General features: G+C 42.4%; 1 protein-coding gene across 1 annotated transcript; it reads right to left on the bottom strand.

Moving 5' to 3' along the window:
- Positions 1-352: 352 nt before the first annotated feature.
- Positions 353-20,342, bottom strand: TOR3A (torsin family 3 member A). The gene is made up of 6 exons (XM_074222145.1): positions 19,799-20,342; positions 16,310-16,423; positions 12,741-13,006; positions 8,665-8,840; positions 1,595-1,719; positions 353-1,193 (listed from the first exon to the last, which is right to left on the bottom strand). The coding sequence occupies exons 1-6, from the start codon at positions 20,049-20,051 to the stop codon at positions 943-945; spliced, it is 1,185 nt and encodes a 394-aa protein (XP_074078246.1). The 5' UTR covers positions 20,052-20,342; the 3' UTR covers positions 353-942.
- Positions 20,343-20,518: the final 176 nt, after the last annotated feature.

Here is a 20,518-nt window from a genome sequence, read left to right as displayed (position 1 = left end):
GATAGGGTCCAGAATAGCTTTTTGAGCTTCAACCCATAGGTCAACTACATTAGGTTCTTGGTTTTCCCAAAGAATTCTCATCTTTAGCTTCCTATCACCCAATGTGACAATCTGGACAAGAAATGTGGCTAGTGGGGTACTTTTCTCTAAGCCAACAACTGACTGAGGATTCCCAATTGTCGTTTTGGTGGCTTATTTTTGTTGTTGAATCATACTTGCTCCCTCCCAAACCGTAATCTGGCTTTGAATTGGAGATGCTGACTGGTCTCCCTCTAGCATGGCCTCAAATATCAACTGTGCAAGAAATCACACAAAAGATTTTAGAAAAATATAAAAAATTTTATTTATACATGTAACATAAACTTCCCACTCCAACTTTTTCTTTTTTATAAAGTTAATTTCCCTTTAAAAATCTGAAGCAACAGAAAAGCTGTAATAACATTCCCCTGGGGGTTAGACCTTGCCCTCACTGGCTAAAGTTCTCACTTTCTCTTCTTGAATTCTCCGGTTCTCCCTGGGATGTTCCAAGGACACAGCTTGGAAGCAGAGAGGCTCTTAACTCCTATTTAAGTTAAACCCTATGTTTCCCTTGGTTCTGGGCTTCTTTAAGAGCCATACAACTAGGACTTTAAATGCCTCAACTTCTCACTGTTCCTCGTGTGCACATCCTCCCCTCTCACTATCCAGCAGCTGCTGTTTACCCCCCCCCCCCGGCTCCCCCAAAAGGGACCAAAGTAATTTCAAGGAAGGGTAAGTAGCCTTCTTCAGATGCCCAACAGGTACAGGATGGCTAGTGTCCAGGCCTTTTTTCCTGCCCTGCAAAACCCCAAGGTAAAAGGATTCCATAGCTGACATTCCTGCAAGAGTCAAGTGATATACCTTTTGGTCAGTGAAGAATATTCTCCCCCTGCTCTCATGCAGTCTTCCCAGATGTCCTTCCCATCAAGGCAGGAAGAGGTTGATTCTCTGGGAAATGGACTTGCAGCCTTGAGCGGAGAAGAGTTTCTCTTCCTTGGGGACGTAAACCATCATCTTGGCGACTTTGTCCAGTGCCTCCTCAGTATATTCAAGGTCCCGGCCCAGGAAAGCATCCCGAGCACAGAGTTTAACGTGATGGTACTCCAGTGGCAAAAAGGGGACAAAGAAGTCGACCATGTTCTCCTTCACCAGACGACTGTGGCCAAAGTTGCCATCTGCAAACAAGATCCAGTGTCACAGAAGCCCTCCCCACTGCGTCCTGTGCCACAGAAGGACAACTGCTTTTGTTTTAAAATCACAGAACTTATGCCGAAATGCTTTAGATCGGTTTCTCACTTTCTGTGTTATAGAAGAGAAAGTATATTCTATCAAAAGGCCTCTAGGAGCACTGTCTCCAATTCATCTGTTAGAGAATCTTTGTAGAGGACCGGTTGAGCTTCCCTTGTACCACCTCTCCCCTCCCCGCTTAAACACAGATTCCTGGGCAAAATCAGGTCAAGAAAATAAAAGATTCAGAGCTGTCCTGCGTTGACATAACAAGATGATTCTCTCCCGCCCCCCATCATCATAAGGGCTGCCTAGCTGTCCCTCTCACACCACGGTTTGGACAGATTACCTGTTGACTTAAGAATCTCAGCCCGGAGACGGGGCTCCACATCTTCCATGGTGATCGCTTCCCTGGACCGTCCTGCTCTAATCCAGCTCAGGACCACTTCATTGATGGTGTTGCCCCCAAGGTTACTGGAAAGGCACGAAAGGACTTGCTATTTTTCTTTCCTCTTTTTTTGGTGCCAAAAGACTTTCCAACAAAATAGTACATTTGTTTGGGGGAGGGTATGGCAGAGTGACACCCAGTCCCAGGAAATCCTATTCTCTACCGGTAATAGGGGGACATTTCTGCTATCCACATCACCAAAGTTGCATTGAAGCAGCCAGGCCCTAACAAATTCAAGACTCTGTAGGACCCCAGACAAATCACTGAAGCTGATGTTAGCAAAAATGTATTAAGCATCCTCTGTAGTCAGACACTGCTGGACATACAGAGGAAGGTTCACCTGCCCCTGGTCTAATGGGGGAGACTAAATGCAAACAACCAGGGTAAATTGGGAGAAATCTCAGAGGGAAGTCACCAAACTTAAGTAGGAGCAGGACCCTAAGAGGCTATCAGGGATACACGAAATAACTGAATCTTAAAGAAACCCAGTGACTTCTCCACACACAGAGAAGCTGAAGAATCAAAACTCAAACCCAAGTCCCGACTCCATTCCCAGTGTCCCCGCTTAATCTCTTCAAAATGTATCCAGTCTGAAGAATTTGGGTGATGGGGTTGTTGTGGGGATTGAATGTGGTGAAGGGGGTAAGAGGAAATCTGAAACCCTCCAATGTGTGATCTCCCCCATTAGAATGTCAGCTTCTTGGGTTTGAACCTAACTACATTACACATAATAATTGCTTATAAGTTTGTTCGTTCCTTCATAAGATCATTAGATCTTTATCTTATATGTTTCAGGTCATTTTCCAATCCAGTGTCCAGTTGTTTTTCAGTCACTCCTCAGGACCCCATTTGAGGTTTTCTTAGAAAAGATACCACAGGGGCAGCTAGGTTGGTGCAGTGGATAGAGCACTGGCCCTGGAGTCAGGAGTACCTGAGTTCAAATCTGGCCTCAGACACACCTAGCTGTGTGGCCTTGGGACACTTAACCCCATTACCTTGTAAAAAAAAAAAAAGAAAAGATACCAGAGTGGTTTGCCATTTTCTTCTCCAGCTCATTTTACAGATGAGTAAACTGAGGCAAATGGGTTGCATAACTCCCAGGGTCACGCTGCTAGTAAATGGCTGAGGCCAGATTTCCTCTATTTACTTAAGCTCTTGCTCAATTCCTCATGCTGTGCCAGCTTATTTGACTATGGGAACACACATCCAGAAAGGGACTGCAACTTCCAGACATCTGTGTACATAGGAATACGTAACCACTCATCAGATGAAAAGCCAGCCCTGTTACACAGCCAAGTGAATGCCCTTTATTATCATTACCTACAGAAGGTGAACTCACTTTTGGACCTATCTATCTTCTTTAACTGGAGGGTATCCAGATGACAACACAGCATAAACCTCTGCCCAGAACCCCTCCTATTCACCTTTAGGAGAATTATGTAGTCCCCTGTTTCTTTCAGTTTCGTATATTTTAAAAGGGAATTCTCTAAATTTTGATTAGTATGACTGATTATATGGTGCATGCTAAATTTGGAGGAATTAGGTTCAAATCACTTCACCTCTGGTCCTGTTTTCTCATCTGTAAAAATGAGGGGAGCTAGACTAGGTGACATAACATAGCCCCTTCTAACTATAAACATTATCCTATGACCCCTGAACACATCTAAACTTCACAGAGGATATTATCTCCATTTTATAGATGAGAAAACTGAATTTCAAGAAGTTTCAGTAAATTGCCCAATATTACAAAGTTAGCTAATAAGTAGCAGAACTGGAACCCAAACCCAAGTAATCCTATGATTCTGTCTCAATTCCATAACCCAATTCATCTTTCTTTGCAGCCATTGTTTTCTTGTCTTTACAGTATCTCTAGGTTTTATTCTCTCCCCCCCCCCCAAGAAATAAATACCTTAGACTTTCTTTGTAAATGACTGTAATGGCTTCTTCCCTAATACCTACAAATATGCCCACATCTCCCCTATCCTGGAAAAACTTGATCCTTCCATCTCTTCTGCCCTTTCTGACCAAAACTTCTAGAAAAGGCTGTCTACAATGTTTACCTCCACTTTCTGACCTTTCACTCTCTTATTAACCTCATCCTTTCCCTGAAATTGCTCTCTAAAATTATCACAGCTTAACTGCCAAATCTAATGGTCTTTTATCAGTTTTGGTCTCGCTGCAGCCTCTGACACTGCTGATCATTCTCTTCTCTGTGACAAACTCTGTAAATTTTCAGGAAACGATTCTCTCTTGGTTCCCCCTCTCCCTTTCTCATCTATTAGACAGGTTTTTTTTTTCTCAGACTCTTTGGCTGGATCCTCATCCAGGTCATGCCCCTCTAACTGAAGATGTCCCCAAATTTTGTCCTAGATCTTTTCTCATTGTACACTGCTTCACTTATTAGGTCCCATGAATATAATTACTGTGCCAACAATTCTCAAATATTCTTATCCCTGCCCCAACCTCTCCACTGACCCCCTTGCATTTCCAACTGCCTTTTAGACATCTCAAACTGGATGTCCACTTAACATTTTAAACTTAATATGTCCAAAAACAAGTTCATTATCTTGCCTCCTAACCTTCCCCATAAATTCTCATCTCTAAAGCATGCAACCATTGTCCAGACCCTCAGGTTTGCATCCTTGACTTATCTCTTACCACCCCCCTCCCCATATCCAGTCTGTTCCCAGGTTCTATCAGTTTCCTCTTTTGCAGTCTCTTTTGAATTAATCTTCTCTTTGACACTGCCACTGCCACAGTGCCAACCTTCAGATTATTGCAGAAACCTGCTGGTAGGTCTGTCTGCTTTAATCTCTTCCCTTCCCCATCTATCCTCCATTCAACCATTATGAAGCCCAGGTCCAACCATGTTACCAACCCCCTTCTCAACTTCTAGGATAAAATACAAAATCCTCTGTTTGGCATTTAGAGCCCTTTGCAACCTTTTCCCTCCCACCTCTACTGTGTTCTTGTGTTCTTATACTCTACACCCTGGCAAGTACTCACCTAAAGGAATCTAGTGACACTGACCTTGCCGTAAAGTGAAAACAACCATTCCATTTCTCACCCCTGGATCTTCTCCCCAGCTCTCCCCCATGCTTGGAATGCTTTCCTTCCCTCATCTATTTACTGGCTTCCCTGACTTCTTTCAAGCCCCAATTAAAAGTCATTCATAGGAAGCCTTTTTCAGTCCCTCTTAATTCTATTGCCTTCCTCTCTTAATTGTTTTTTCTTATGTATATAGCATGTTTGTGCAAATTTGTTTGAATGTAAACTCCTCTAAGACAAAAATAATCTTCCTAAATGTTTATTAAGTGACTAGATTGTACCTTAGTTTCCTCTTTTGTAACAGGATTTGGATTAGATGATCACTAAGGTCTCTTCCAACAATCAAGGTTTCTAACCTCCATACCTCACTCACAAACACACCCTCATTCCTAACCCATCTTCATCCATTTTATCAATGGAGCGACTGCCCTCCTGAGGGTCAGGTTCATCCACCACCATTTATAGTGCAAAGGGACCATTTACCCTTATCCAATGTCATCTATTTAATATTTGATTCTGAGTTAAAAAAAATCAGAGGACAGGAAAGTCACCTCTGGAGATCTCTAGCTCACATCATTGCTTCAGGTAAGACAGATCAATGTCTATGATTTTCATCAAGATCTCTAGGAAAAGAAATTTCTCACTCTCAAGTAGTTTGTGCTTTTTTCCTAATCTCATTTATTTCTCATACCATCCCATGAAATATATAGTGATATCTCCATGTTAATATTGTGTAGCCTGAGCTAAATCAAAGGAATATAACTTAACATACAGTAAAATTGGTACTCCTGACCTTCGTAGTAGAGACAACTCTGTCCTCTGATCATAAATTAAAATATTTCACTTTTGTCCCTGTTAAAATAGAAAATAGCCCATCACCATTTTCAACAAACAATTTCTCTTACAGTTAAGTACAATTATTTTTCCTCATTAGCTCTGTAGACCCTAAACCTACTGAGCAGCTCCCCATCAGAAAAGCAACCACTGGGAACTGAGCCAGGGACACTTCTCCACCTCCACGAACAAGTTCAGGCTTGGGAGTTTTCAGGACTAAGACACTCCCTAAGATAATAAAGAGAGGTAGTTTGTCATAGTGGATAGAGAACCCATCTGGAAGGTAGGAAGACCCATGTTCATGTCCTGCCTCTGACTAAGTGTCTCTGTGACCTTTGGCAATTTACTTAAATCTTTTAAGCCTCTGAGGAACTCTAAAACTCAAGCTGCAGGAAAAGGTGCCGATCTGCACTGGTGAAAGGGAGTTTTTTCTACTAATGAAATCATATGTTCCATTCCTCTATGTCTATCCTTCAATTAAAGGCTAAGTTGGTCACATTCTTGTGAGTCTGCTTTACATACAAACACAAAAAGTTCTTTAAATAAAAACCAAAATCCCCTCCAGAGTTCATTTGTTAACAATTTACCCATATAGAATCTAACTATATCCCTCCCCTTTAGGATACTTGAAAACAAATACTAGACTTCTAGCAGGAATTATAGACATTCAGATAATCTGTAATGGGAAGAATGAGGCTGGGGAAGATATAATCCTTATATTTGGTGAAGTCCTAAGGCACTTATCTAGTACCAACCTTGTTCCTGCCACGTCCTCTATAAGGCCTTAAAGAGATGGTTTGGATTCTCCTGTAGTCCATTAACTACAATTAATAATGGTGGAGGATGAGAATGTACACAATCTTTAACAACCAACAGTATATGGAACCTTTACCCAAAGATTCCCTTGGCATGATTATGCCCAATCAGGTCCAACCAGAGCAGGATTCCTTTTCCCTTCACATCAGTGCCCATCATTCTAAATCTATTAGAATTTGGTTTTCTATTTATTTTAAAGTCAATTCCTGGCAATTCTATGAGAGAAAAGTCATATTTTTTTGGTATGTTTGGGTACTTTCTTTACGCACACCACCAAATTTACTGCTCTTTATTCAACAGATTCAATAAACATGGTGAACTGAATCGTTAACTTAATAAGGAATTGAGGGTGGGAAGTATCACCAAATTATTACTATTAAGTTAGACTTCAAATCAGAAAATGTTTCCCTGTAGGCAGATTTCTCCCAGGGACTCAAGGTTACCTCCTTCAAAGCTCCAGCAAGAGTACAAAGATCTTGGCAATCTCCAAAAAGAGAGGTCAGTGGGGGAAAGGTGATAGTTTGGGCAGACAGGAGACGGCTTTGGGAAAAGGGCATGTTGAATGAGGTCAATGACCCAAATATTACAAAATCAAACTTTTACTTGAAAAAGCTCAGAGTCTAACAGACTGTGCCATTATGAAATTTATACAAACCAAAGGCCAGTGGATATGAGTACAAGGGATTTCCCAACAGATGAAGTAGGGCTATAGCCAGACAATAAAACAAGAGGAGTAAGAAAGACTGAGCTTGTCTTACCATTCTTAACTAGAGGACCTAAAAGGTGTGGGCTATCTAGATTCTATAACAATGTGTGCTAATTTACTTGTTGCAATTTTTACTAATTTGTGAAGTTTTGGGGGTCAGTTGTTCTTACTACTTAAAATTGAATGATCCCTCCTCCTCCCTCTCCCTGAGTCTTGCTCCTCTCATTTGGGTGAGCTCCTTGAAGACAGCTCATTTATAAATACCTGTTAACTAACTGATTGACCCTTAAAGAGAGCCACTACACTTTGAATTTTTTAAAAAATCTAAATTCACTTTAACTTACCACATCCTAAGTATAATTTGATTAAAAACCTCTTAACTTCTTACTCTGACATGTGCTTACTGTGGGTGCATGCTGGAGAATAGGAAGTAAAAGGAGAAAAATAAGGAAAGATTAAAGAGAAAGGAGAAGTTACCCATCATCATTTCTAGAGAAGATGGAGAATAAATAAGGGGCTAGAGCTATGGGGGAAGGAAGAGAATACCTCTTCCTTTATTCAATGAAGAGATAAATGAATGAAGTAATATGTAATCCCTCCCAAGTAAATTAATCAAGCAGTCATAGCAGGAGATTTTTGAGTAGTTGTTTCATGAGGCAAATTGAGCTGCCCTCTTTCAAGGAAGAAATACACTGAAATGCATCCACTTCAGACTTCTCCATCTGGAAAGGAGTTATGTCTGTCCACAATGTGATAAGAAGTTACTGTGGAAAAGCAATCCTCTAAGTTTCCTGGAAGTCTCATCTCCTCTTGATGATACTATCCCCTTAATGTTCAGGTGTGACATGGAAAAGTAATTTAGTGGTCAAAGCATTGTTGCCCCAAATGGCCTCATCTTGCTATACCTCAATCTACCCTTCCTTAAAATAAGGACAAACCTTTCCCTGATCCTGCTTAGAAACGATACTAGATGACATGGGAAGCCTCCTTGTAAAGTTATCTAGTCAATCTTCCTGTATTCACATAATTTTAGAAAGCAAGCCAGCTACAATTTTTCCAAAGGAGATTACTCAGCCTTCCTTAGTAATACAGTTTAAGATTTCACACTCCTCACAGTTGGGGCAATTCTTTTTTGATATCTACTTGTCATCATTCTACTATCCTGTCTTCCTTGTCCACACTGAAAACAGAACAGTTACATACATTGCTCCGATTAACATTCTTTAGTCTACTCAAAAGCTGGAGCAGCCCTCAGTGTGGTAGTTGTTCCATAAACCAACCCAAGACTATTAGACATAGTGGGAAAAATGAGACATCCTTATGACTAAGGTTCTTAGTCATATTTTCAGCCAAGAGAGCAACCCATAGAACAACCAGAAAACAAGTTGAGGAAATACCGAGTCAAGGGCTTGAGGTGTTGTGGTACAGGCTGATATCACAACTGACAAACTCAGTTCCATCAGAAAACTCTAAAACTGATCTTATGTTAATCCCCAGGAAGAGGGTAAAGGGAACAGGGGCTCCTGCCTTACACTCGGCCCCCCTTCTCTTGTTCCCCTGTTCTCACCTGAGGAAAAGGAAGGTGGCTCTCCGGTAATCCACCTCTCTGATGGTGTCATAGTGATCCAGGAATGGTTTTATAGTATCCAGTAGACTTGGGGGTAGTTTCTCTGCCTCATCGAAGACAAATAGGGCTTGACCACAGCGCTGTACTGTGTCACTCACCTGTTTCATCAGCTTTTCCTGCACAGAGGTAAATGGAAAGTCCGGGTGAGATATTAAATTCATTGGAGATATTAAAGGTGTTGACCTGCGTTCAAATTCTTCTCACACTTATTGTGTGATTCTGGAAAGTCACTTAACGTCAGATGGTTTTTATGAAGATAAATGATGCAACAAATGTGAAGTACTTAAAGTCCTACAGAAATGCTAGCTACTCTTATGGTGGTCTATAAAATACTGTATAACATCACTCAAATCCTTCTCCAAGGCCTCCATGGTGGTGGTGGGGGGACCCTAGGTTCCTAAGGACTCAGGTACACAGACTCATTAGCTCCCAACAAACTAGATCATCTTTAAGTATGGTGGTGGTAACAGACTATGCTCTAAGGACATGGTGAACTCATGGTCAGCTTAGCCACAGGTTAATGAATTTTTCAGTCATAGTAAGCCCTCCAAGAAAAGCCATCTATTAAACCCTGGAGGGGTTGTGATCTGTGATGGTGGAAGGAATACCCACACTGAAAGAAATTACCTTGGATTTTATGGACAAATCTATCTTTTTTTAGATCATGAAAGAATTCCTTTCCAAAGCACAGTGATGAGTGGAAAGTATTGAAGACATCTGAAAATCTTCATCTTACCCATAGAATTCTCCTCCCCTCTAACCACGGACAATTCTATTCACACAGCACCACTAAGGTATATAACTCAAAGATGTATACAAAGATATCAACTCGCCAGATCTCAGCCCTTTAGTCTTAGACAAGAGAAAACTGAGAGGAGGAGGAGGGGATGGTGATGCTCACTCACTGTTCTTGAATATTTCAAGGGTGGGTATGTGAAAAAAGTTTATTTTTCTTATGTGTGACTACAGAGATAAGAACTGGGACCAATAAGTGGCAGTTACAAAGAGAAAGATTTGGGCTTCACAGAAAGATGAACTTTTTAATAATTAGAGTTACTTTGAGATGGAAATTAACTCGAATGTTAAACGTGTGATTCTGAGTAAACAACTTCATCTCTCTGAGCCCCAAATTCTTCATAGTTAAATTGGGATAAAGATATTTACAATGCCCAACTTTAAGGTTATTGTGGATAAAGTGCTGCCCACCTTTAAATTATGTTTATTAAAGCACGAAACCATTTAAATGTGTTATATCCTATATGACAAGCTTCATGAAGGCAGGGACCATGTACTTCCACTTTGTACCTTCTTCCAGTGATGAGCACAGTATTTAGTATAAACCTTAATAAAAGTTTGTAGAATATTGTCCAAAGCCCTGGACTGAGCTGCAGAGCTCATCTGCTTGTCTCTAGCCCCACCATTTCAAGGTAAATTTGAAGAATTCTGGATGCAATCTGGCATTACCTAATTGATTGATGAGGTCTTTAGTTTCTGCATGATAAGGCACAATTTGAGGTGTGGGTACTGGATGACCCCTAGGCAACATCCCCATTCACTTAGGCAATCTTTGCTCTACAAGCTCAGACTGAACTTAGCAGGTATCAATAGTAGTCCATCTCCTCTTGGGGGTGGGGATGTAGAGGAGGGCTTTATTTCCAGGGCAGAAACTATCCATCAATGAATACACATTTATAATCGTATGGCTACTGAGGCGTTCAGGGACTTACCTGCCTCTGTTTAACTGCCTGGCTTCCTGACACTAGGCCCAAGGTTTCTCTACCTTTCTTGTGTCATGGATCCTTTTGGCAGTTTGGTGAAACCTACAGACCCTTTCTCAGAATGAGGTTCTGTTGTCCATAATTGAAGGTAAGTCTAAATTTCAGTTAGAGAATACCAAAGAAAAGATGGACTTTCCCCCAATCAAGTTCATGGATCCCCTGACATTTATCCAGAGGCCGAGATCCATGGACCCTGCATTAAAAAATCCGGCTCTAGCTACTACACCATTGTGCCTCTCTCCACCTCTACTTTTTTTTAACACGAACTTCCTAATAAATAACCTTAAAAATTTTAAAGGAAAAAAACCTCTAAATATTAAAACTGAAAGCCAAAGGAGGGCAACTCTCCTACAACATCAGGGGAGGTAACAGAACCCTAGATTTAGAGTTGTAAGGGACTTCTGAGGTCTCTTTAAAAATGAGGAAACCAAGGCCCCAAAGGTCAATTTGACCAATAACAACCAGGCAGAACATGGCAGAACTGGAATTTAAACTCAGATCTGGCAACTCCAAACCCAGTATTTTTCCCCTATGTATCCTATTCTGATCTCACTTTCTTCCAAACCCAACTTTGACCCAATACTCTGCATGCAATATAATACAATAGCTCAGTAATTATCATCCAAGAATTTCTGGTCCCCCTGATCTGCCAATCTTCATTTCCAGATTACCTCTACAGTATGATTTCTTGACTCCTTGTACCAGGTGTTCTCTGTGTTAAACTTTTGTTTGATTTTAATACTATCCATGATCCCATCAGTGACAATTTCTTTCATGAATCTAGATTAATACCTTGGTAATCAAATATTCCTGGCCTCCAAACCACCATCATTGGGTTGCCAACACTCTCACGTTAAAGCTCTAAACATTATACAATCGGTCTTGTAAAACAAATAGACGTTTGTTGAGGATGCCAAATTTGTTTTCTAAGTTTGATAAGACCTGATGAATATTTGCTCTTTTAATCTAGGGTCATCTCCATGACCGATGAGGACTCAAAGTAACACTTTAGAGGAAGTTTGTTGAAATGCACTACTGAAGATTTGTCAAAATTCATCTTTTATGTCTTAGAATAATCTATTTTACATTCCTCTGATTTTTTAATTTAACCCCCAGGTTTCTGCTAACAGTTTCATAGTAATATGATTTTGGTACCTTGGAATAGGAAAGGGAATTGGATCTATGATTTCATCACTATCAATTAGTCAGTCAGTTAATAAGCATATATTTTTTAAGGGGTTTTTTGGGCTTGGTTTTTTTTTTTAGGTTTTTGCAGGGCAATGGGGTTAAGTGGCTTGCCCAAGGCCACACGGCTAGGTAATTATTAAGTGTCTGAGGCTGGACTTGAACTCAGGGATTCCTGACACCAGGGCTGGTGCTCTATCCACTGTGCCACCTAGCCTCCCCTAATAAGCATATTATGTGCTCAGGGGCAATATGCATTCTTTATCATATTGATGAAGAAACTCCCTCCACCAATGCATAATGATATTTTATTTGCAATTCATAGTCTTGGAGAGTTGTCTAGTGAACTAAGAGATTAAATTACCTGGGGTTGCATAGTAGACAAGACTTGAACCCAGGTCTTTCTGTGACTAACTTTCTATCTACTCTACCTTGCTGTCCTTTGGTACTTCAGCCATCAGAAAAGACCCATCCAGTTCTCATGCTCCAGGATTCTCTAGCTTACTATTCATTCCTATGGAGGCTTATTGATGATGTGTGTCAAATCATTTCATCTCTCAAGCTTTAGTTTCCTCTTCTGTAAAATGGGGCTTTGGACCAGCTGACCTCCAAAGTCTCTTCTAGTTCTACATCCCAGAATCTTATGCTGCTTGCTGTATCACAAAGTCAAGGTTTAAATGGTAATCACACTGCATCCTCCAACTGGATTTAGAGGAACTGCCTTCCCATGATACTCTCCCTGCCCTATCAAAAGTACCACAGCCCTCAAATGTCCATCTTAACAGAGAAAAGTGGGACAGAAGTGCTGTTCTCTTTTAAAAGTTAACCCCACTCTTGTTCTTATTGAAATAAGGAAATTCACCCTCCCACTCTCAATTGGTCTTCAAATTGACATTTTCAGTCTTCTCTGAGAGCCTGTCCACTTCCTTGCAGTGTCTTCTACAGCCTCCCTTGGTCCGGGTGCCAGCTGACTATGTTCATGGGTGGGATTCTCCCCTAGCCACGGCCTCTTGCCTGAGGATGTTCTCCACAGACCCTCCGGTTTCTCCTCACCTTGTACATGTCCACATATTTCAGATGAGGGAAGTGAAGCATGGAGATGAACACCTGAACACACTCACTCTCCAGCCCATCTCGATACAGGTGATCCGCCAGCATCCGAGTCACAAAGTTCTTGCCTGTGCCAGACCAACCATGGAAAGACAAGACTAGAGGTTTCTCTGGCTGGGGCACAGAAAGGAAACCCTTTACTGATTTTAGAACCACTTCCTGGGCCAAGTGTTGACCATGTAGTCGGGTGCTTAGGTCTATCTCCAGGCCTAAGGGGAGAGGGAAAAAGTCACACAATATACAAATGCACAAATACACACACATTCAACAGTCATTTCATAGTAACATAACTAGGTTGAGGGCCCAAAGTAACACAACTAGATTAAAGGATAATTTAATAGCTTATATGGGGGTGTCCTCAAAACTTAGTTCATTTTCATTCTCATTTCCATCATATTATTCCAGATATTTGTCCATTCTGTGGGTCTATTTCAACAGGTCTTTCTGCCTCATTCTTTCCTCTCCAGGTATCAAGGTAGTAATACAAGGACAAAAATGAAAGAGTTCCTGCCCTCAAGAGTCTCTGCTCACCTTCTCTTGGAAGAAACTAATACTTGAACTCATCAATTGAAACAAAATACAAAGTAAATGCAAACTAGCCTTCATAGCAAAGTGTCAAATTGGTCCTTTTTTTTTTTTGTTTGTTTTTTGTTTTAGGTTTTTGCAAGGCAAATGGGGTTAAGTGGCTTGCCCAAGGCCACACAGCTAGGTAATTAGTAAGTGTCTGAGACTGGATTTGAACTCAGGTACTTCTGACTCCGGGGCCGGTGCTTTATCCACTACACCACCTAGCCGGCCCTAAATTGGTCCTTTTTAACTAGCTCATGTTACTCATCAATAAGCTCCTTAATGAACATTTAATAAAGTTCAAACTTTTTGATCAGCCTGCTAAAATCTAGCCATCCTTCCTAGCCAGGCTAATCTACAGCTCCCATTAAGCCAGACTAGATAGCCCTCAACCTCCACTCCCCCCCACAGACTTTCCCACCTCCAAGCCTTTGCTTCTACTGGTCCCTATGCCTAAATGTTTTTTTTTCTCTCTTGATCACTTGGTATTTCTCTCTTCACAGCATTGCTCCCTTCCATCTGACCATTGTCTCCACTCACATTTCAGTTCAGGTTCTCATTCCTCTCATGTAAATTGTTGCAGTGCTTTGTGATTGATCTCCTTGCCTCAAGTCTCTCTCCACTTCAGTCTATTCTCCTTACTGTTCCCAAAGTAATTTTTTTTAAGCACAAATCTGATTATGTGACTCCTTACTCAATCATTTACTGGCTTTGATTTCTTTTAGGATAAAATCTAAATTCTTTTGTTCAGTTTTTAAAGCCCTAGACAACCCAGCACTACAACCTGTCCTTCCAGTTTCCTAGGACATTCTTCCCCTTCTATACTCTGTGATTCATCTCTCTCTGTTCCTTACATATAACACATTATCTCCTATCTCACCCGCCATGACTAGAATGGGTTCCCTCTTACCTCTTTCCTTTAAGATATATCTCAGGCATTATCTTTATATAACACTTTTTCCCGATCCATCTAATTGCTAGTGTCCTTCCTCCCAGACCACTTTGTATTCAACTATATGTATTTATTAACTTTATATTTGTGCTGTTTATATTTCCATATCTACTTATTTGAAGGCAAGCTTCTTATGAGGAGAGCTGTTTCATTCTTTATATTTGTAATTCTATATGCCCAGCTGAAGAAATTCTGGTTGACTGATTGATTCACCTATTGAATTCTTGCTTATTCTATGAAGTCCAAATCAAATGTCCCTTTACTTATAGAGACTTCCTATCTTCCTTCTAGGACTTGGAATGGTTTTACACCTCTCTAAAAACGTCATGTATATTGTATTTATCTGGGTTTGTCATATGCCCAGAAGACGTAATAAGTTCCATGGGGGCAAGATCATAATCTAAACCAACGCACCAGCACAGGGGAATGCCTTGTTATTGTATTGTTATCATATTATTGTATTTTTATTGTAATAAGCATTTGCAAATATTTGTGGGTTTGAATTGCATCTTTACTTTCCTAATAAAATAATAATTTAATTACTTTAAAGTAATTTTAAAGTAAATTAATATAAAGTAATAATTTAGTTAATAATAATTCCTAATAAAGGAATAGTTTTATTCTGAAATTAGTACTAAGTTCACAGGCCCTTCTTCTAATGATAAGAGAAATGCTGTTTCTGAATCATAAATTATGGCTTATTAGGGGGATCTTGCACTCTTATTTGATGCTCACAGAGAATGCAAGGGCTCAGAAAACTCTCAACCTAGCGTTCCATTCTAGTCCTCTCTTGACAGCAGCAGATGGCCTAGGAGAAATGACCCCATTTTCCTATGCTTCACTGCCCTTAGGGTGGCCCACCCATAATCAGACTATAAAACAGCACTGACTGATGATATCCAGGGAGGGCTGAACACAATTTAAGCAGCTTCCATCACCTTGGTGATTGTTGGATGGGCTCTTCCCCATCCCACAAATGCACTTTTCCTCCTAGAGGAGTCTGCCTTTTAGAATTGCTAGCTTCTTCAAATTCATCTGAAAGAGCTCTACCTCTTACCCTGCCACCCCACAAAATTGGTTCTGGTATTTTTTCCTGTCATTTGTATGTTGTTTCTACTGATGGCAGTGCCTTAAAGAGAGGTATTGACTCATTCTTATCATATCCCTGGTGCCTAACATAGTTACACATGAGATGCATATGTTTCTACAATCTTCCCCAAATGTTCACATGGCCTATTTGTGCCCGACCTGTGGGAGAGCATTCTGAGCTTGTATCGGTCTGATCAACCATAGTTCAATACACTGTAACTTGACTCTAACACAGAGATGTCATTTTAGTCTTCTTGAATACCTGCCTTCTCTCACTTAGAATCCCAGGGTCCTTTCCTTTAGATGGAAGGAATAAGCATTTATTAATGGAAGACCCCATGTGAAAAGCTTTACAAATATCTCATTTCATCCCCATTTTACAGCTGAAGAAAGTGAGGTAGGTGAATAGATTTACCCAGGACCACACGGCTAATAAGCATTTGAGGTCAAATTTGAACTGAGGCCTTCCTGATTCCAGACTCGGCATTCACTTTATTCACTGCAGAACTAGCTAACTCCTTTGACCATATGGATATGATATTTTGCAGACAGTCCGTGATATATAGCATAAAAAAGAGCACTAAACTTGAGAGGGAAGGGGACAGCAATTATTAAGTGCCTACTGTATCCCAGGCTTGGTGTAGGTACTCTACAAATATAATCTCATTTGTGGAACTGGGGACTAAAGCCTAGGCTTCTTTACGTGTGAATCTTCTAACCTTAATCCAAATGCTTCACCTTTTACAAGTTATTTGAACCTTCTCAGAGTCTTAATTTCCTAACATATAAAGTGAAGCTGACAGCATACTGACCTCAGAGGTCCAAATAAAAATAGAGTAAAAGTATTTTTAGAACTGTAAACAGCTATACAAATATGAGCCAGTATTGTTATTACTGTTTTTACCTGTGATATTATTGGTTATCCTGCAGTCATCCCTGTCACAGCACTCCTTGAAGTGACAAAACCAGTTGGAAAGAATATCCATGTATTGCTGGCCCAGAAGGGGAAGGGTCCACCCTAGAGAAGGAAAAGGAAGAAAGAAAAGTGGGCTGGGGCAGTAGCACTGGAGGGTGGAGGGAGCCTGGGAGGAGGCAAAAAACTCTTTACCCTTCAACTTCTTTTGTGAAAGTTGTTTCTATCTCTTGACACCACTCTATGGCAAAGGGGCTTTCCTAGAATTCACTTCATAGTAGGAAGCTCAGCTCATATGATTTACAGTCAGAAATCATCTAGTCTGATTTGTTGAAAAAGAAATTGAGAAGCAGAGATACTCCTATTGGATCCTCACCTCATATAAGTCTGGCTCCTTTAATATAAGTCTGGCTCCCACCATGCTTCACTTCATCTCTCCCTTTCCCATGTCCTTTTTGGAACCATAAACAATCAATAACCATCGCTCCTAGAAAGGGTGTCCTCCACCTCCCCAGAGGATGCACGCCTTATAATTTTCCAAGACCTCTGTCTCCCTCAATTGGAATGTAAGCTTCTTGAGGTCAAGGACTGCTTTGCAATTTGCCTTTTAATTCCCAGAATTTGAGTACTTAGCTCATAATGAAAACTTAAAATATATTTGTTTGTTTTCATTTGTTAAATGGAAAAGATTTGGTGACTTTGGGATTCAAAGTCAGGTCCTCTGACTTCAAATGTAGTGTGGTGGTGCAGTGGAAGGAGTACCAGCCCTGGAGTCAGGAGGATGGGAGTTCAAATGTGACCTCAGACACTTGACTCTCACCAGCTGTGTGGCCTTGAGCAGGTCACTTTGACCCTGTTTGCCTCCTATCCAGGGCCATCTCCAGTTGTCCTGATCTGTATCTGGCCGCTGGACCCAGACGGCTCTGGAGGAGATGAGGTCGGGGATTTAGCACAGCCCCCCTCACTCCAATCCAGTTCTTGTGTTTGGCATGGCGTACCCCTGACATGATCTTCTTCAAGAACAAAGGGCAGGGGCGACTAGGTGGCACAGTGGATAGAGCACTGGCCTTGGAGTCAGGAGCACCTGGGTTCAAATTCGGTCTCAGACACTTAATAATGACCTAGCCGTGTGACCTTGGGCAAGCCACTTAACCCCATTGCCTTGAAAAATCTAAAAAAAACAAAAACAAAAACAAAGGGCAAACATCATCACCAGCTTGTGTCATTCTTTCTGCTGGAGGCCTCTTGTCTTCCTCAGAGTGGTGAGGCTGACTCTATTCTAAGGAAGAGCCCAGTGGGTTCAGGTGCCCAGTCTTTTACCCAGGAAGATAAAGGAGGTCACCAGCCTAGAGATCCTTATCCTATGCCTTATCCTAATTGCTTAGAGTTTCATATTCCCCAGGGAACACAAAGTTGGATTTCCCATCCTTAGAACTTTGTTACTAGTCTGAGACTGGGCACTTTTCCTCTGGACCTACAGTGCCAAACAGCTGACACCCCTGTTCTCTTTCCTTACTTCTGTGTATCCCCCCCTTCCAATTCTCTGCACACACAGGGAACACATCAGAGAAGGGATGTGATTGGTCCATATTCCCAGGGCATCAGAAACGTTAATGAACAGAAGCATAATATAGAACTACCTCAGATGGAAATGTTTTTCAATGTTAAATCCCATTATAAAAAAATCCTGGGACCCCACTATCAGTTTCTTTATCATTGAGGTTATTATATTCAATACAGTTTGAAATAACTGGGTATTTGTTGAAGCTTGAAGTCTTTTTGGTTGGACAGATTTCCTCAGTATTCGTTATTATAGGATTTGGTTTAAGTTTTGAAACAGAATCATCTTAGGATCTTAGAAATGGCATTATCCGATTTCCTCAACTTTATTTATTTTTATTTATTTATTTTTTGTAAGGCAAACGGGGTTAAGTGGCTTGCCCAAGGCCACACGGCTAGGTCATTACTAAGTGTCTGAGACCGGATTTGAACCCAGGTACTCCTGACTCCAGGGCCGGTGCTTTATCCACTATGCCACCTAGCTGCCCCACCTCAACTTTATTTAAAGAAACCAGACCTACAGAAGTAAAGAGACTTCTCCAAGGTCACATGGCTTTTGGTGATAGAGACATGACTAAAACCCTTGACTCTTAAAGGACAAACCTTTCCCTTATATAAGCCCTGTTTGTTAATGCTGTTGTTTAATCACTTTCAGTTAATCCATCTTTTTGTGAACCCTTTTGGGTTTTTCTTGGCAAAGATACTAGAATGATTTGCCATTTCCTTCTTTGGTTCAATTTATAAATGAGGAAACTGAGGCAAACAGGGTAAAGTGACTGCCCAGGGTCATCCATGGTATATGTCTGAGGTGTCCGAGGGCAGATCTGAATTCGGTTCTTCCTGACTCCAGGCTCTGCTATGCCCTGCAGTCCTCCACCCTAAATCATGGCCTCTGTGAGATCCAAGGGAACGGGGAGAGTGAGCAAGTATAGGCTGAGGACAGAAATCCCCAGGGCTCTGCATTTGAATGTTTCTTCTTTCCTTCACTCAACAGTAGGGTTCAGGGAAGCCCAGAAAATTGCCTTGTCGGCACTTGGGGTTGGAGAAGGAGAGAAGACATCAAGGACACACAGGCCCAGGGATTGGACTGGATGGGGAAGGAGGGAAACCCTGATGCTCAGCACCAACCACTATGTCTCGGGCTGACCTCATCATCATCTACCATTTTGGACTGTGCTCCTGAGAGGTGAGAAAGAACAGAGACCCTGCTGACAATCAACCTGGCCTGGCTAAATAACTGAATAGAATATGGATGGATTCATGGAATCCCCAAAGGGAGGAAGGGCACTTCTCAACTGGTCCCCACTGAGAAGACCTCAGGAGCCTCGGATGACAGGACCTCACGGTAGCTGGGATACAGATGCGATTGAGTTCCTTCCATCCTAGCTCCCCCTCCAAGTCTTGGCTCTCAAGTCAGGACTGGTTCCAATAGATCCTCCCAGGGTCAGTCAGGCCTATGGAGAAGCAGTGTGGTGGAGAAGGCCTCCAAGGTCAAGGGAGACCTGGATTAGGAAACCTGCCTCAGACCTTTCCCACTGTGGGCAGGTCCTTTAAATACACAGGTTAGAGGGGATAGATTCACTTCCAGATGGCATAAACTTGTAAGCCTCAGTTTCCTCATTTTGTAACCAGGAGTTGATAATATCAGAGTGCTGCTGAGGAATAAAATAATGTCCATAAAGCTCTTGACAACCCCCACAACTCTGTGAGACGGTGCAATAGAGGGCTGTAGAGCCCAGGGGACCTGCATTCAAATCCCACCACCACAGCAAACCCTCAGGTTCCTGGTGAAGGCTCGGTGTAGAAGGCTCCTGAGAAATTTTCCAGGTCTACATCAGAGCGCCTAGGGAGATATCAGTAATAATTCTTCATCGAGGCCCCTTGGGTGGGGAGAGGGGGGAAAGGGCAGCCGGGTCTTACCCAGTGACTTGGAGGCAGCTTTCTTCTCCTCATCACAGTCCTGGGGCCACACGTGGCAGGAGACGTAAGCCCAGGACTTTTTGGAGAGGGCTGCCACCGCCTTGACCTGGTTCTTGAGGCTCCTGCCAACTTTGCGGGCAGCAGGGCTCCCTGTCCTGTCCCACCAGGTCTCTCCCCGGTCCTCCCCAGCTGCCCCAGGCAGCAGCAGCAGCAGGAAAAGGCACAGAGCCAGAGCAGGAGCCCGGGGCCTCATGGCTGGGGGCCTGCAGGCCCCGGTGCAGGGCAAGGGCTCTGCCCGAGTGTCTGCTGGGACTGACAGATGAAGGGGAACCGGCTCTCTTCCGGGCTCTCTGAACTGCCTGGGCCGCTGGGTTGGCTCTCTCACTTCCCGTCGGCCTGGGATTGGTGTTGCTGGGGCAACAGAGTCGGTGCCAGCGGGCAGGGTGGAGGGAGGGCCTTGCCGACTCAGCCAAGACTGGCAGCGGGCGTCGGTGAGGGCAGCGGGCCCCTCCCGGCCATACCCGGGCAAGAGCAGGCCGGGGCAGTCTGGGGAGCAGCTCAGCCCCCGCCGGGCTGGAGGGACTTGGGGGAGGGCAGGAGGGAGGGCCTCGTAGTTTGGTTTCAGTTCTCAGGAAACAGCAGATTTCTGGGGAGACGGTGTGGGTGGGGCAGGCTGTGGGGCCGCCTCAGGGACTGTCCCTGTCAATCACTTAGACAGAC

Source organism: Macrotis lagotis, chromosome 2 (assembly GCF_037893015.1).
Source record: "Macrotis lagotis isolate mMagLag1 chromosome 2, bilby.v1.9.chrom.fasta, whole genome shotgun sequence".
NCBI classification, from domain to species: Eukaryota; Metazoa; Chordata; class Mammalia; order Peramelemorphia; family Peramelidae; genus Macrotis; species Macrotis lagotis.
The sequence above is the reverse complement of the archived record's forward strand: the minus strand, read 5'-3'. Positions and strand labels throughout refer to the sequence as shown.

Bases quoted from the DNA above. Each gene is read 5' to 3' on its own strand.
- TOR3A (XM_074222145.1), bottom strand. From the start codon at position 20,051: ATGAGGCCCCGGGCTCCTGCTCTGGCTCTGTGCCTTTTCCTGCTGCTG. The intron at 8,841-12,740 runs GTGAGGAGAAAC...ACCTCTGTGCAG, and splicing joins AATATGTGGACATGTACAAG to GAAAAGCTGATGAAACAGGT. The intron at 1,720-8,664 runs GTGAGAACAGGG...GTGCCTTTCCAG, and splicing joins GCCACCTTCCTTTTCCTCAG to TAACCTTGGGGGCAACACCA.